Source organism: Chrysemys picta, chromosome 9 (assembly GCF_011386835.1).
Source record: "Chrysemys picta bellii isolate R12L10 chromosome 9, ASM1138683v2, whole genome shotgun sequence".
In the NCBI taxonomy this organism is placed as follows: Eukaryota; Metazoa; Chordata; order Testudines; family Emydidae; genus Chrysemys; species Chrysemys picta.
In genome coordinates, this window is record NC_088799.1 from 41,171,084 (window position 1) to 41,186,181 (window position 15,098).

Here is a 15,098-nt window from a genome sequence, read left to right on the forward strand (position 1 = left end):
AGATGTGGTTGCCCCGTCTCAAAAAAAAGATATATTTGAATTGGAAAAGGTATAGAAAAGGGCTACAAAAATTATTAGGGGTGTGGAACAGCTTCTATATAAGGACAGATTAATAAAACTGGGACTTTTCAGCTTGGAAAAGAGATGACTATAGGGGAATATGATCAAGGTCTATAAAATCATGCTGTGACATTGCACTTCATAATGTTTTATGGAAATATGCATATGAGTGTGAATATGATGTAACTGGAATATGCTTTAGGCAAAAGGTATCTTGAAGGTATCATTACAAAGCTTATAATCTACTGAGTGTGTTCATCCTATTTGTTTCAGAGTAGTAGCTGTGTTAGTCCGTATCAGCAAAAACAACCAGGAGTCCTTGTGGCACCTTAGAGGCTAACAAATGTATTTGGGAACAAGCTTTCATGGGCTAGAACCCATTTCATCAGATGCATGGAGTGGAAAATACAGTAGCAGGTAAATATAAAAAGTACATGAAAAGATGGGAGTTGCCTTACCAAGTGGGGGGTCAATCTAAAGAGACAATTCAATTAAAAGAGACAATTCAATTAACAGTAGGATACCAAGGGTGGAAAAATCACTTTTGTAGTGGTAATGAGGGTGGCCCATTTCAAACAGTTGACAAGAAGTTGTGAGTAATGGTAGGGGGGAATTAATATGGGGAAATTAGTTTTTGTAATGACCCATCGACTCCCAGTCTTTATTCAGGCCTAATTTGATGGTGTCCAGTATGAAAATTAATTTCAGTTCTGCTGTTTCATGTTGGAGTCTGTTTTTGAAGTTTTTTGGTTGAAGAATTTAAGTCTGTTATTGAGTGACCAGGGAGACTGAAGTGTTCTCCTACTGGTTTTTGAATGTTATAATTCCTGATGTCAGATTTGTGTCCATTTATGCTTTTGCATAGAGACTGTCCGGTTTGGCCAATGTACATGGCAGAGGAGCATTGCTGGCACATGATGGCATATATCACATTGGTAGATGTACAGGTGAACGAGCCCCTGATGGTGTGGCTGATGTGGTTAGGTCCTATGATTGTGTCCCTTGAATAGATATGCGGACAGAGTTGGCACCGGGGTTTATTGCAGGGTTTGGTTCCTGGGCTAGTGTTTTTTGTTGTGTGGTGTGTAGTTGCTGGTGAGTATTTGCTTCAAGTTGGGGGGGCTGCCTGTAAACGAGGACTGGCCTGTCTCCCAAGATCTGTGAGAGTGAGGGATCATCCTTCAGTATAGGTTGTAGATCCTTGATGATGCATCGGAGAGGTTTTAGTTGGGGGCTGTAGGTGACGGCTAGTGGCGTTCTGTTACTTTCTTTGTTGGGCCTGTCTTGTAGTAGGTGACTTCTGTGTACCCTTCTGGCCCTGTCAATCTGTTTCTTCATTTCACCAGGTGGGTACTGTCATTTTAAGAATGCTTAATAGAGATCCTGTAGGTGTTTGTCTCTGTCTGAGGGATTGGAGCAAATGCAGTTGTATCTTAGAGCTTGGCTGTAGACAATGGATCGTGTGATGTGGTCTGGATGAAAGCTGGAGGCATGTAGGTAAATATAGCAGTCAGTAGGTTTCCGGTATAGGGTGGTGTTTATGTGACCATCGCTTATTAGCACTGTAGTGTCTAGGAAGTGGGTCGCTTGTGTGGAATGGTCCAGGCTGAGGTTGATGGTGGGGTGGAAATTGTTGAAATCCTGGTGGAATTCCTCAAGGTCCTCCTTCCCATGGGTCCAGATGATGAAGATGTCATCAATGTAGTGCAAGTAGAGTAGGGGCATTAGGGGACGAGAGCTGAGGAAGCGTTCTAAGTCAGCCATAAAAATGTTGGCATACTGTGGGGCCATGCGGGTACCCGTAGCAGTTCCGCTGACTTGAAGGTATAAATTGTCACCAAATCTGAAATAGTTGTGGGTGAGGACAAAGTCACAAAGTTCAGCCACCAGGTTTGCCGTGACATTATCAGGGATACTATTCCTGATGGCTTGTAGTCCACCTTTGTGTGGAATGTTGGTGTAGAGAGCTTCTACATCCATAGTGGCTAGGATGGTGTTTTCTGGAAGATCACCAAAGGATTTCTATTTACCAAAGGATGGGGCCCAGACTAGGAAGGAGTCTAGTCTGTGAAAGAAGCTTATTGGAACATTTCTGAGGGTGAGATTTTACCTGTAATCAGTTTCTTAATGTATTAGGCTTAGACGTGCGTGTTTTTGCTTTATTTTTCTTGTTGACTTACTTTGTTCTGTTGGTTATTACTTGAAACTACTGAAATCCTAGTTTTTTTATTCTTATTAAAATCACTTTTGTTTATTATTGAACCCAGAGTAAGTGATTAATATCTGCAGGAGCAAACAGCTGTGCATATCTCTCTATCAATGATAAAGAGGGCAGACAATTTATGAGTTTACCCTGTGTGACGAAGTGGGGGATTTTCTTGTTTTTTCTTGTTTTCAGTGGGGTTTCAATGGTTTGCATGCTGAGGGGGTGGGACTCAGTTTCCCTGCGTGTTACTGGTTTAATGAGGTGAGGGGAGAGGGAGTTTGTTGTTACAGAGGACCAGAGAGGGAACGTGGGACCCCAGCCAATGGCCTGGAGGATGGATACCCCAGCGACCGGTGACCTGAGACCCTGACCTGGAGACCCAGCTCAGGAGTTGCAGCCAGTTCTGACCAGTGGGAGAACAATGGCCTGCAGAGTGAGGAGCCAGTGAGCTACCCAGCCGGTTCCAACCAGAGGAAAGAAGCGAGGCGAGGAGGCCCCAGTTTACAACCCTGTTTACCTGGAGAGAAGACAATGGACAGAGGCGGGGCTTGGGGCCGGGGAGCTCAGATGCCCAGCTGGGAAGCAGGGGGGCTCTGGGCTGGAGAGGGGGAGCAGGCAGAGCCCACCTGGATGCAGAGAGACTGGGATGTGCTGGGCTGAGGGAGGCCAGGCCTGAGGCCCTGAGAGTTTCCTGTGCTGTGTTCAACTCTCAATAAATCCTCCTGTTTTATGCTGGCTGAGAGTCACTCCGGTCTAGAGAACAGGGTTGCATCAACCCCTTCGGGGGTGGAGGCCCCGGGGGTCCAGAGCGAGTGGACTCCCTGAAGGGGCCCACGGCACAGACAGACGTGCTAAGGTCCAGGAGGTGGAGGGGCCTGACCCCGAGAGAGAGTGGACCCCCGAGAAGGGCTGTCGCACTGAAAGGGGCACCCCCCACGGACCGCACGGGGCCAAAAGTGGGCACGATCTGTGAGTCTGTGACATCCTGTATAAGCTTTATACAAATAAAATGGATTTATTTGGGGTTTCGATCCCATTGGGAGCTGGGTGTCTGGATGCTGGAGATAGGAAACCTGTGGAGCAGTTTTTAGTTACAATCTGCAGCTTTGGGGGCGTGGACCAGACCTGGGTCTGTGTTGCAGCAGGCTAGCATGTCTGGCTCAACAAGGCAGGGTTCTGGAGTCCCAAGCTGGCAGGGAAAACGGGCTCAGAGGTAACTTAAGAACATCAGGTGACAGTCCCAAAGGGGTCTCTGTGACAGAACCCGTCACACATGACAGGTGTGGAGAAAGTAAATTATGAAGTGTTATTTACTCCTCCCAGTAACACAAGAATTAGGAGTCACCAAATGAAGTTAATAATCAGCAGGTTTAAAACAAACAAAAGGAAATATTTCTTGACACAACACATAGTCAAGCTGTGGAACTCTTTGCCAGGGGATGTTGTGAAGACCAAGACTAAAACAGGGTTCAAAAAAGAACTAGATAAGTTCATGGAGGATAGGGCCATCAATGGCTATTAGCCAGGATGGACATGGATGTGAAATTATGCTCTGAAGTGTCCCTAGACTCTGTTTGCCAGAAGCTGGGAATGGGCAACATGGGATGGATCATTTGATGTTACCTGTTCTGTTCATTCCCTCTGAAGCACCTGGCATTGGCCACTGTCGGAAGACAGGATACTGGGCTAGATGGACCTTTGGTCTGACCCAGTATGGCCACTCTTATGTTATTACTTGCAACCTTAATTCATTTTTGCCTATGTATTTTGGGAAGAGAGAGACTATTCAGATGAGTTCCCTGAATTCTGAGCAGACAGGTTTGTTTACAGCAGCTTAGTAGCCCTGTAGCCTTAGTGTTTGTTATCCCTTTGAAATCATTCTGTTCTTATGAAGTAAAATAAAAACCTGATTTGGGGTTTAACTGATCAATAACTGATCAGATCTTTGTCAGCCTGAAGGTGAGATTTAGGAGGTCTTTGTACCTGTGTTTTTCTTTCTTTCTTTTTTGGTAGGCACTCTACTCAAGAATACTAAATTCTCCTTTCCCTTTTTTTTCCAGCATGGAACATAATTCACCACAGGCCTCAACATGCCAGTAATGATTTTTTTTTCTCCCCCCCATCCCACTGTTGCATCTTTTCTCATTATACTACTGGGTCTGAAAAGCAGAAATTAGTATTTTTATCAGTTTTTGAAAATAACACCTTTCATGTCTTCATTACAATAAGCATTATTAATAATAAAATACATGCTCCTAGTTTTTTTTTTTAAATGTGACCTTTGAAATGTACTACTTATCAGATGCATAAATATGTTAAAATACCATATACAATCAATCAAGTTTCTAACCATTATCTGTAAAAAAAAATTATTAGTAAAATTTTAAATGGTAGTCAATTTCAAAGAGAAAGCAATTTACAGCAGAAAATGAAAGAGCAATTCAAAACACTGATAGAAAAACACAAAGAAGGGAACTGAGATGCACTCTGATTTTTAGATTTTTGCACATTCATTTGAAAAGGTGGTCATGGTGCCTTAGTGTCACAAAGACTAGGAGCCTGATCAAAAAGTTGATGGAGTTTTGCTTCAATAAGGACTGAAGGTCTAGCTACTCAGTTCCTTTTTTAAAGGTAGGAATTCTAACCTTAACACAAGTCCTTTCAGTGATTTATTCCAATGTGAAGCCTGAGTCAGGCACAATCTCTTCAGTATCAAAGGGAGGATAGTAATTTGTAATGACATTCCATAATTTCTAAGAAATCTGTAATGATGTTTGATAATCCTTTGCTATATGTAAAAAGGACATGGGTAATTGACCAAAGCAATCTCATTCAACTGAGTGGAGAACCAACTATCTGAAGCAAATATATCTGAGAACCAACTATCTGAAGCAAATATACAAAATTCTAGATAAGCTTGTATCATTTTACGTTAAAAATCCATGGTACCATAGGTAAGTGAATGATCAGTCTATATAAAATATCGAAGAAACTCAACTTGATTAGAAAAATGTGTACTCTGTCTGAAACTCAGCTAGTGCCGTCTTTAAATAATGACTTAAGTTTCCTTGATCTCCTGACGAGAAAGGATTCTGAAAATACACATTGTTTTAGAAACAAAAGTCCTGTGAGGCTGACAGTGGGTTTAAAAGTTTACATTTCAGATATAGCTAGTTAGTCAAGGGCACGACAAACAGAAGAGAAGGTCTTCAAGTGATAAAAAAGTTGTCTTTCTAATCTGACCTGGAGGAATGAGTTTCAGGGCAGATATTTTCCCTAGATGGGAAAAAATCTTTGCTTTCATGAGTTGTAAGATGCTCTCTGATCTGCAGAGTAGGTCAGAAAATAAGGGAAAAAAAGTTTCCCAATTTCTCTTCTATTTTTGTCAATTTAATTTTAGCATAAATGTTCTGAACGCGTCTAATTATCTGTAATAATCTCCATTCTTAAAATAACCTTTACTATGGTATCTGACTAGTTAAGACTGGAACCTAGCATAGCTCCACTGAAGTCACCATCTGTATCAATTTTCACTGATCTATTACTACATCTCTTACCTTTATGGATAAAACTGAACAGGACTTTCACCTTAATAAGGAGTGCAGGATTGGGTTTTACTGTTTCTCTGTTGAATAATAAAACTTTGTTCTTCTATATTGTAGAACAAGTGTTCATATCGGAACGGTTGAGTGTCTATGTCTAAATACATTGTACACCTTACTGGAAATAAAACTACCTAAATTAAAGAATGAGTCTAATTCTCCTTTCAATGATATATGTCAATATTTATATGGCTGAAGAACCAATGGAGTGAGGAGAATCAGATCAGACATGTGCCTTTCTCAGATGCCGAGCTGACAAAAAAATTGCACAATGCCATGCTGTGTCCCCAGGGAATCACAGCCTGCAACAAGAATGCCAAAGACAGAACAATCTGAAGTTTCCGGGAAACATAGCTGAACAGAAAAGGCTATTGTAAGCAGAAGAAAAGTAGATGAGATGGTTATTTGTTACATAGCTACAAGAAACTAGAGTTATGTTACTGTCTTTGTTCCTTTTTTTCTCCTTAAAATCTCCCTTATATCACTAACATAAATTTCCATAGTAGTAATAACTTTGACTTATTATGCAAGCACCCTCATTGCCTGGGAGAAGGTAATCATGACATCTACACTGTTTGAAATAAATGCCAATGAAAACATAAGCAACATGAGGAAAGCGGCAGCATATTTCAAAGTTACTCGGCCAAATTCATGCCTAGGCGACTCCAATAACACCAAAGGAGCTAACTAGGAATTAATTTGGTCTATTCATTTCTATTTTCGGTTTGCTGAGGGTACCACCATAATGGGTAAGAACTGTTTGATGTCAGTTAAGTTCAGGTTTAGATGTCTAAGGAGTCTTCCCCGTAAAATATCAGGTTAACCTCTTCTGGACAGCTCCTACGTTGTGTGTGACCATTCACCAGTGTCTATTATCAGAGGCAGGGGAAGCAGTCATTAAATTTGATGGAGCCCTTTAACAATACTAACATTATTTTCTACCTAAGGGGAAATTGTTTTAAGAGTGAGACCTAGGTCTGTTGAATAGTATTTGCTCTGCTACACATATTAGTCATGTGGAGTTAGCCTCTAGGAGCAGGAATCAATTTGTACTTGAATTACACTCTGTATATGCCAATTCTTTGCTGCCTTACCCCAGAGCAATTTGGGTTGTTTGAAGGACGGCTGTGACCTCACTGAAATTTTTAACACTGGGTTCACATTAGGACAGCTATTGTTTCAGTTACTGCCAATCACAGAAAGAGCTGCACAATAGTTCAGATCACTGGCCAATAGCAACTTTTAGGAAACAACCAAGAATGGAGTAAATTCAAATTCAGTAGATTTAAAAACAAAAAAATCACAGTTTATTAAGGTTAACACCGCAGAATTTTGCAAAACACATGTTGTAATTTATTTCTTCAACTTCTGTGTTATAATTAAGAGCTCTGAAGAATGCTGTGTTCTTTGGCAAAAATATTTTAATATTTTTAGGTAGGCAAGATTACTCAAATTTATTATTGTTTTCAAAGAACTGAAACTTACATTATTTTAAGAGGAGGGAGTAATTGTCATCCCACCTACCTGCATTTTATATTGCTAAATACCAGGGTTTAGGCTTCCAGTATTGTTGCAGAACTGGAAATAGTCACTAAGTTTTGCCTTATTGATTATTTTACATTGATTATTTCTAGTAACAGGCAAACAGCTTTATAGACAATCAGCTTAAGTTTGGCTGGGATGGTGAAAACAACGCAATTGAAATATGTGGCTGTCCTTTCTAAAAATAAGCAGGCATAAAGTATTTCTTGTTTTAATAGAAGTACAGGACTTGGTATAAATATCATATATAATCTCATCACCATTGCTTATTATTTGGTGCGTGCCAAAGATACACTATACTCATATAATTCAAGATCCCAAGGATCTTATAATATACAATGCAATCACATACCATTTCAAGTGATCTGAAGAAACGTAGATACAATGAAAGAGATTCTGTTATCCATTTCTCTGATGTAAAAACCAGAGTAACTCCATCAAATGAACTCATTTGGAAGAACCTTGGTATAACAGAGAGCAGAATCTAGCAAAGCTTACTAATATAGTTTTTCTCCATTGCCTATGCCAAAGACTCATAATAGAATCTTGAACAACCTCAGATCATAACAACAAAGAACACAATTATGCAGCATAGCCTACAAAAACAAAATTCAGAGTTGAAATAAATATTACATACAGGGCTAACAAATGCTATCAGGCCAGGCCACATCATTTCCAACTGCTCATAGATGTCTTAGATGAGCTATTCTCTTCTTATACCACATATTGTACAAATTTTTTAAAAGCTGATTTTTGTCTACATACTTTAAATAGGTTCCGCCTCAGTTTAATGCAGTTCCCACCCTTCTCCCCATTTTATTTTCCATTCCAAACATATGGGCCTCTCAATTCTCTCAATGTCACACATTAAAGTAACAAGCCAGGGCCTGAGTCCTATTATCAAGGGTTAAACAAAGCATCAGTCACATGTAACTTTGATTTCTAGGAGGAGAATAAATTCTGCATTTGGGAAGAATCAGAACTCATGTCCAGCCTTTTGCTAAGATCATAAATAAATTATATCCATTTTATGTAATATTAAAGGAGGGGAATGTAGGCAAGAAGGGTTGTTTGCATCTTTTATCATCTATCAGTTTTTTTAATTACCTGAAATATATTGCAATGAGCAACTGCATTGTAATTGATGTCTGAACTGTCAAATAAAATTGCTGTAAGTATGATGTTATTGGGCAATATAATTGTGCTATTAGCATGATTTCTTCACAAAGATTACTCAGTCAATAGAATACCTTTATGGAAATAATGAAATAGTTAACAACCAGGGATTGCATCATTTTAATACTAGTTTCTGAGCTTACATTTTGGTGCATTTAATCCTCCAGCAAATGATCTCACAAAATAGAGTATTTGCACAAGTAAAATCTCTCTAAAGAATGCTCTTTGATCTTATAAAAAGAATAATACGTTTTTTAGACCAACAAACATAGCTAAGAATATGTAGAACTGTTTCAAATTTGTTTATTTCATACACTTATGTTTATAAAATGTGTCCCTCAAATATTCCGGACACATGCACAATGAAAACTATGTGTGGCCCCCTAACAAGTAAAGTGTGGTTTTCTCCTCTGAATAGTGAGTATAAAAATGGAATCCTGGTGCTCCACATTTATTGCATCTCAGTGACTTCCAGACTCATTGTACTCAGTTTACAAGTCATTTCTTCTGTCAGCCAGCCCCACAATCTAGGTGATGACAACGAAGGCAAGATTTTTCTTCCATAAGCATCCACACTAACAATTAAGATTTTGAATGCCAAATTTAGTCCTGAGTTACACTTGGTTAATCTAGCTATTTTAGGCTCCCATTGTCAGAGTATCTGAGCACCTCACAATCCGACATATTTAACCTTATAACTCCTCTGTGGGTTAGGTGTTATCCCCAATTTACAGACAAGGAACTGTGGCAGATTGTTGCCCGCAGATTGTGCCCTCTTTGATACTGTGCAAATACATTAATGATACTAACAAACTGGCCATGTAGGTGGAACTTGGCAAACAATTCTGTTGATGATACATGAAAAGGAATCCTGCTTGCTCTATCCCAGTGGTTCTCAAACTGTGGGTCAGGACCCCAAAGTGGGTTGCAACCCCATCTTAATGGGGTCACCAGAGCCAGTATTAGACTTGCTGGGGCCCGGGGCTGAAGCTGAAGCCCAAGGGCTCCGCCCCTGCCCTGCCCCCCGCCTGGGGTCATGAAGTAATTTTTGTTGTCAGAAGGGGGTCACGGTGCAATGAAGTTCGAGAAGCACTGCTTTATCCTAGTTCTATTGGCTCTGAACAGTTTACTAAAAAAAAGATTTAAAAAAATATTTTTGAACACCTTAGAATGTTTGACTAAGTTTTGGAAAGGTTTTTAAGTGATGCTTTTATTCTGAGTTGATTTGATCAATCCTTCATTCCAACTCATGAAGAATCACTTATTCCTAAGGAACATGGCTTGATATAAACCAGCTGGGAGTGATTATCCAGATTTTAAATTGATGCTAGATTAAATACAATTACAAATAAGAATCATTTTACACATAACTGCAAAGAATACCAGACATTATATATTTTGAAAGAATGGGAAAAAAACTCCAAACAATATCAAATATTAAACCCTACCTTGCCAGCCTGGTTTGCACACTGGTTTGACATCAACTCGTACTAAGACATCTTCTGTTGCACGTTTCTGCCCACAGTCAAAAGCAGTTACCATTATCTCATACTCGTGCTGTTTATCGTAGTTCAGCTTCTCCGTGTTTCTAATATTACCTGCAGATTTAATATAAGACAGCATCCAGCAAATATTTATTGGTCAAGCTTATTTCTTTGACAATTATGTATTGCATCCATGTACCAGCCCACAGTAGCGAGGGCCAGATAAAGCAAGCCCTCAGTGGGCAGAATTCCTGTTCAGGAGTTCTACATGCAGAAGATTGTGGGACAGAGCCCAAATGAAAAGAACCCATCAGAGTCATATAAGATTTCATTTTAGGACAATGTAATTGCACAGACTTGATTGCATGTAAATGTATCTTTTTAAGTAAGATTGAACATGTAATTACAGGCAACACTATCCTCATCTGCATACACTCCTCACATAGAGCATTCACATCATCTCTCCTTTCCCTTAGACCCTGCAGATGGATAACCATTGGTCCATGTTTGGGAAAGGAGCAGGAGGAGGATAGACTATGGGTCAGGGCTAGGGAAAAAATCATATTGTTTGCCTTCTAGTCCTGTGGAGATCATGAAGGGAAGATAGTTTAGCTTTGGCGGTACTATCTTGTCACTCATTCCCTCTGCAGTTAGTTCCTATCTAAATGGTGAATACCTTCTTCCTTTCAGTCCCCTCCTATGGGCCAGGATCATTATTATCATCTACATAACCAAGCTCACCTGCATTTTATATGACACCATTGTGCTACCAGATGGAAAATAAAATTCAACAACAAAACTCATCTGCCAAACCTAACAGATACATAAAGGTGACAAAGTATCCATTCTAGTAACAAAGAAATTACATGTTTCACAAGAAAATGGAAAGAGCTCTCTCAGTCACCATAATCTGTAGTGTTTTAGGATTGCAGTCGTAATTAATGAGTTCAGCATTTTCATTCAGTCCATTTCTGCAGAAATGCAGTTCTCGCTCAACCTGCACCTCAGAAATGTTTAATATACTCCAACATATTAATTCATTTTTTAGCCAGGAATATATCTAATCATACTCACATCCTAAAGTTATATTCATTCTAGATGGGAACCCCTGTCTCAAGTCATCATATCGTACCAAATGTGGATCTGACATGGCATGCTGCACAATCAAGTAGTTTGACTAAAATTTGCAAACTTGGGCACCAAAATACATATGGTATTTATGCACATAAAAAGTGGCTTCTTATCAAAAGATACAGAGAAGGCAGGGCTGCCTCCTTTAAACATCTTGGCCTTTGCAAACTCTTTTCATTGAGTTTAAACTTGAGAAAAAACAACCCTCAAAATGCTATACATACATGGCCAATTTCCAAACCCGGTCTTTAGTTTTTCATTCACAACTGTCAGGAGACAGACCTTGAACCCACAAATAAGTGTTTTCAGGGAAACTATATGTAAGTGCCATTTTGGTCATTTGGCCATTTTGGTCAGAGATGATAATTTCTGAGCACAAACAAATATACAGAACAGCACACACTGAATTAGAACTCTATCACTCTGGGGGAAGTACCCTAAACCCGGTGCATCATGATTTCCCTTCTTCCCCCCTCATAGCAGGGGGAAACAGGGAAGATGGTTGTGACCAAGTCACATTCCGGTTCCTGGTCTGCTTCTGGGGAAGTGCAGTAAGCATTGCACTATACTGATCCTTAGTATTTAGCTAGGACTATATATTTTCCAAATGATGCATCTTAATTAAACCCTCATAAAACTCCTACGAAGTAGGCAAGATCATTATCTAGTCAATAGCCTTCTTTGGTTAATTGTCCCTCACATGGTTAATAACCCATGTAAAATGTCAAACTGAGCTTTTTCTGACCACTCTCTGACCCAAAAATAGCTTGCTAATTTATTTTCCCACCCTCATCTCAACTTATACTAAAACTATCTTATTGATACTAATCCATTTTTTTCACAGGTTCTGTCCATAAGTAAAATACCTGGTTCCTTCCAGATCAACCAACCAATAACACTCAGGAAAGGTATACTCTAGCCACCCTTCACTGTAAATACAGCTTTACGAACCTCATCTAAAGCCCATTTACATCTCCCACTCTCTGCTGGATCTAACACCATCTTCTGGTCCACATCTTTGTGGGTTCCTTCAGTTTGTGCTAAATTGAATCCTGCTGCTCAAGCTCCCAGTGAAATACCTCACCCATTATTAAACCCTTTTCTTATGATTAAATACAAAAGAACACAACACCTTGTTGAATACCTGCAGCTAAAAGTGTGACTTATTTCCTGTTTTGCTTTTGTCCTTCCTTAACCCCTTCCCCTCTAATTGAGGGTGAGGGTGTACACGCTTTACAGAAAGGGTAACAGAGCAGTGGAGTGACTTGAAGGTCATGCAGCAAGCTAAGGACAGGATTAGAATGCAGGAGTTCCTTGAGCTAGACTGGTGGTTTTCAAACATTTTTTCTTGTGACCCAGTTGAAGAAAATTGTTGATGCCCGTGACCCAACGGAACTGTGGATGAGGGGTTTGGGCTGTGGGAGGGGCTCAGGGGTGGGGCAGAGGGTTGGGGTATGGGGATGAGGGCTGTGGGTGAGGCCAGGAATGCGGGGTTCAGGGTGTGAGAGGGGGCTCTGGGCTGTGGCGGGGGTTGGGGTGCGAGAGGGGATCAAGGCTCTGGGCTGGGGATGCAGGCTCTGGGGTGGGGCCAGGGATGAGGGGTTTGGGGTGCAGGAAAGGGCTCCGGTTTTGGGGGGGGTTCAGGGCTGGCTGATGGGACTTTTAATGGTCCAGTCGGCAGTGCTGACCAGAGCTGCCATGACCCGGTGCCTTATATTCTACGACCAAGTACTGGGTCGAGACCTGCAGTTTGAAAACCACTGTTCTAGACCAAGAGTCCTGTGGCACCTTATAGACTAACAGACATATTGGAGCATGAGCTTCCGTGGGTGAATACATCCGACGAAGTGGGTATTCACCCACGAAAGCTCATGTTCCAAAACGTCTGTATGTCTATAAGGTGCCACAGGACTCTTTGCTGCTTTTACAGATCCAGACTAACACGGCTACCCCTCTGATACTGTTCTAGACCATTGTCCCACGCTGAAATGTATTCTGATATTCACAGGGCCGGCTCTAGCTTTTTTGCTGCCCCAAGCAGCAAAAAAAAGCGCCGCCCCACCGAGCCCCCCCAACCGAGCGCCGCGCTGCCAGAAACCCCCCCCCCCAGAGCGCTGTCCCCCCGCCGAGCGCCGGAGCCTGCCCCCCCGCCGTGCCGAGCGCCGCCGGACCGCCCCCCCCCCCAGCGCTGCCCCCCCCGGAGCCCGTCCCCCGCCGAGCGCCGCCCCCCCCGTGGAGCACCGCGCGCAGGAGCCCGCCCCCCCGCCGTGCCGAGCGCCGCCGGACCCCCCCCCCCAGCGCCGAGCCCCGCGCTGCCCCGCCCCCCCGCCGGAGCCCGAGCCCGAGCGCCGCCGGAACCCCCCCCAGAGTGCCGCCCCCCCGTGGAGCGCCGCGCGCCGGAGCCCGCCCCCCCCGCCGTGCCGCACGCCGCCGGAGCGCCCACCCCCGCAGAATGCCGCGCCGCGCTACCCCCGCCGCCCCAGGTGCCGCCCCAAGCATGTGCTTGGGTGCCTGGTGCCTGGAGCCGGCCCTGGATATTCAGAACACTAAATTCTTCTATCCAATAAGAATGAAAACTCAAACATACACTTCTCAGTTGCTTTTTGGCATTATGAGTATTAGAAATGCACTCTTTTTTTTAGAACTCACGTTGCTTAACTAGTGCTTCCTTAATGGGAGTTCGGTGCATTGGGGTGTCATTAAAACAACTAAATATCAAGGCCCCAAAACACAAGCCCCTTGGAATGGTAACAGGGGAAATTACTAATGAAGTATTCACAAACACAAGGCTTTGGACTTGGAGTGACAAAAGTCCCCTGAAAACCTCATGTTTGCAGCGGATACAGAAATGTTGATGTTCAAGGGCCATACTGTGCTCTCCGAACCCAAGTAGATTAATAAATAGAGTTGGATGAACTACACATTCTGACTTATAATACCAAAATATAAAGATGATGAATTGTTAAATGGTAAGACTAAGATGAGCGTTGTTAGTAATATTTTAATAATTTATTATTATGGATAATTTAGATGAGGTAATGGTTAGGCTAAGGGTTTGCCTGGTATGGGGTGTTTTGCCATTTCTTCTCCTCTTACATAAAAATTACTGATTTGCTTAAAATAACATTATTGCTGACAGGATAAATGTAACATTGTGCTGAAAATTTTGAGGAAAAAAACCAAACCCACACAAACCTGAAATGACAAGAAGCCCTTTTACTTGGCAAAACCAGGGGCAGAATGACATGGAATAGAAAGACAGAAATGATCTAAACAGCAAAAATTGTGTAAATTGGAGGAAATGTATAAAAAGACTCAAGTGAACAAGGCCCAAATTGGTGAAACACTGGGTCAGAAGCTGAAGGAATGGGACTGAAGGACCAGACCAAGGGATCAGAGGAGATGACGACAGCCATCATAGAGTGCAGGAGAACTTCCCTGTGCCCCGGAATGCAGTAACTTGGGTCCTCTATATAATCTATTTATTGTCTGGCATAAATGTGTTCAGTCACTATAAGTGGTAATTCTGTCTTAAATTGTATAAATAAAGCCAGAAATTGATTAAGCCTAAAATTGTGTGGACTCGTCAATCAGTTTCCCACCATTACATCCACAATAAGTGCAATGTGGCCACTATATACTTACTTGCACATTTGTTATCTGTTCATACTTTGCTTACTGTCTGAATTTTATTATTTCTTTCCTGCATATTCCTTTGTGTATGCTTCTTTTGTTCTCTATCCCATTGCTTTACTCCATGATATGTGGAGATAATTCTCAAGACATTGAAATTGGCTAAATCAACGTTAGCAGCCTACAGGAATTTGCTAGGGATGATAGCTATAATGAAATACAAATACATTATAATGATTTATAAATCTCAGAACACAGTTATCT

The 15,098-nt window shown here is 41.6% G+C and overlaps 1 protein-coding gene across 1 annotated transcript in view; it reads right to left on the minus strand.

Moving 5' to 3' along the window:
* CLSTN2 (calsyntenin 2) overlaps positions 1-15,098 on the minus strand; it is a 672,586-nt gene that overhangs the window by 107,807 nt on the left and 549,681 nt on the right. The window contains exon 5 of the mRNA XM_005282521.5: positions 10,035-10,184. Within this exon, the coding sequence (XP_005282578.1) occupies positions 10,035-10,184 (150 nt within the window). The remainder of the gene's footprint in view (positions 1-10,034; positions 10,185-15,098) is intronic.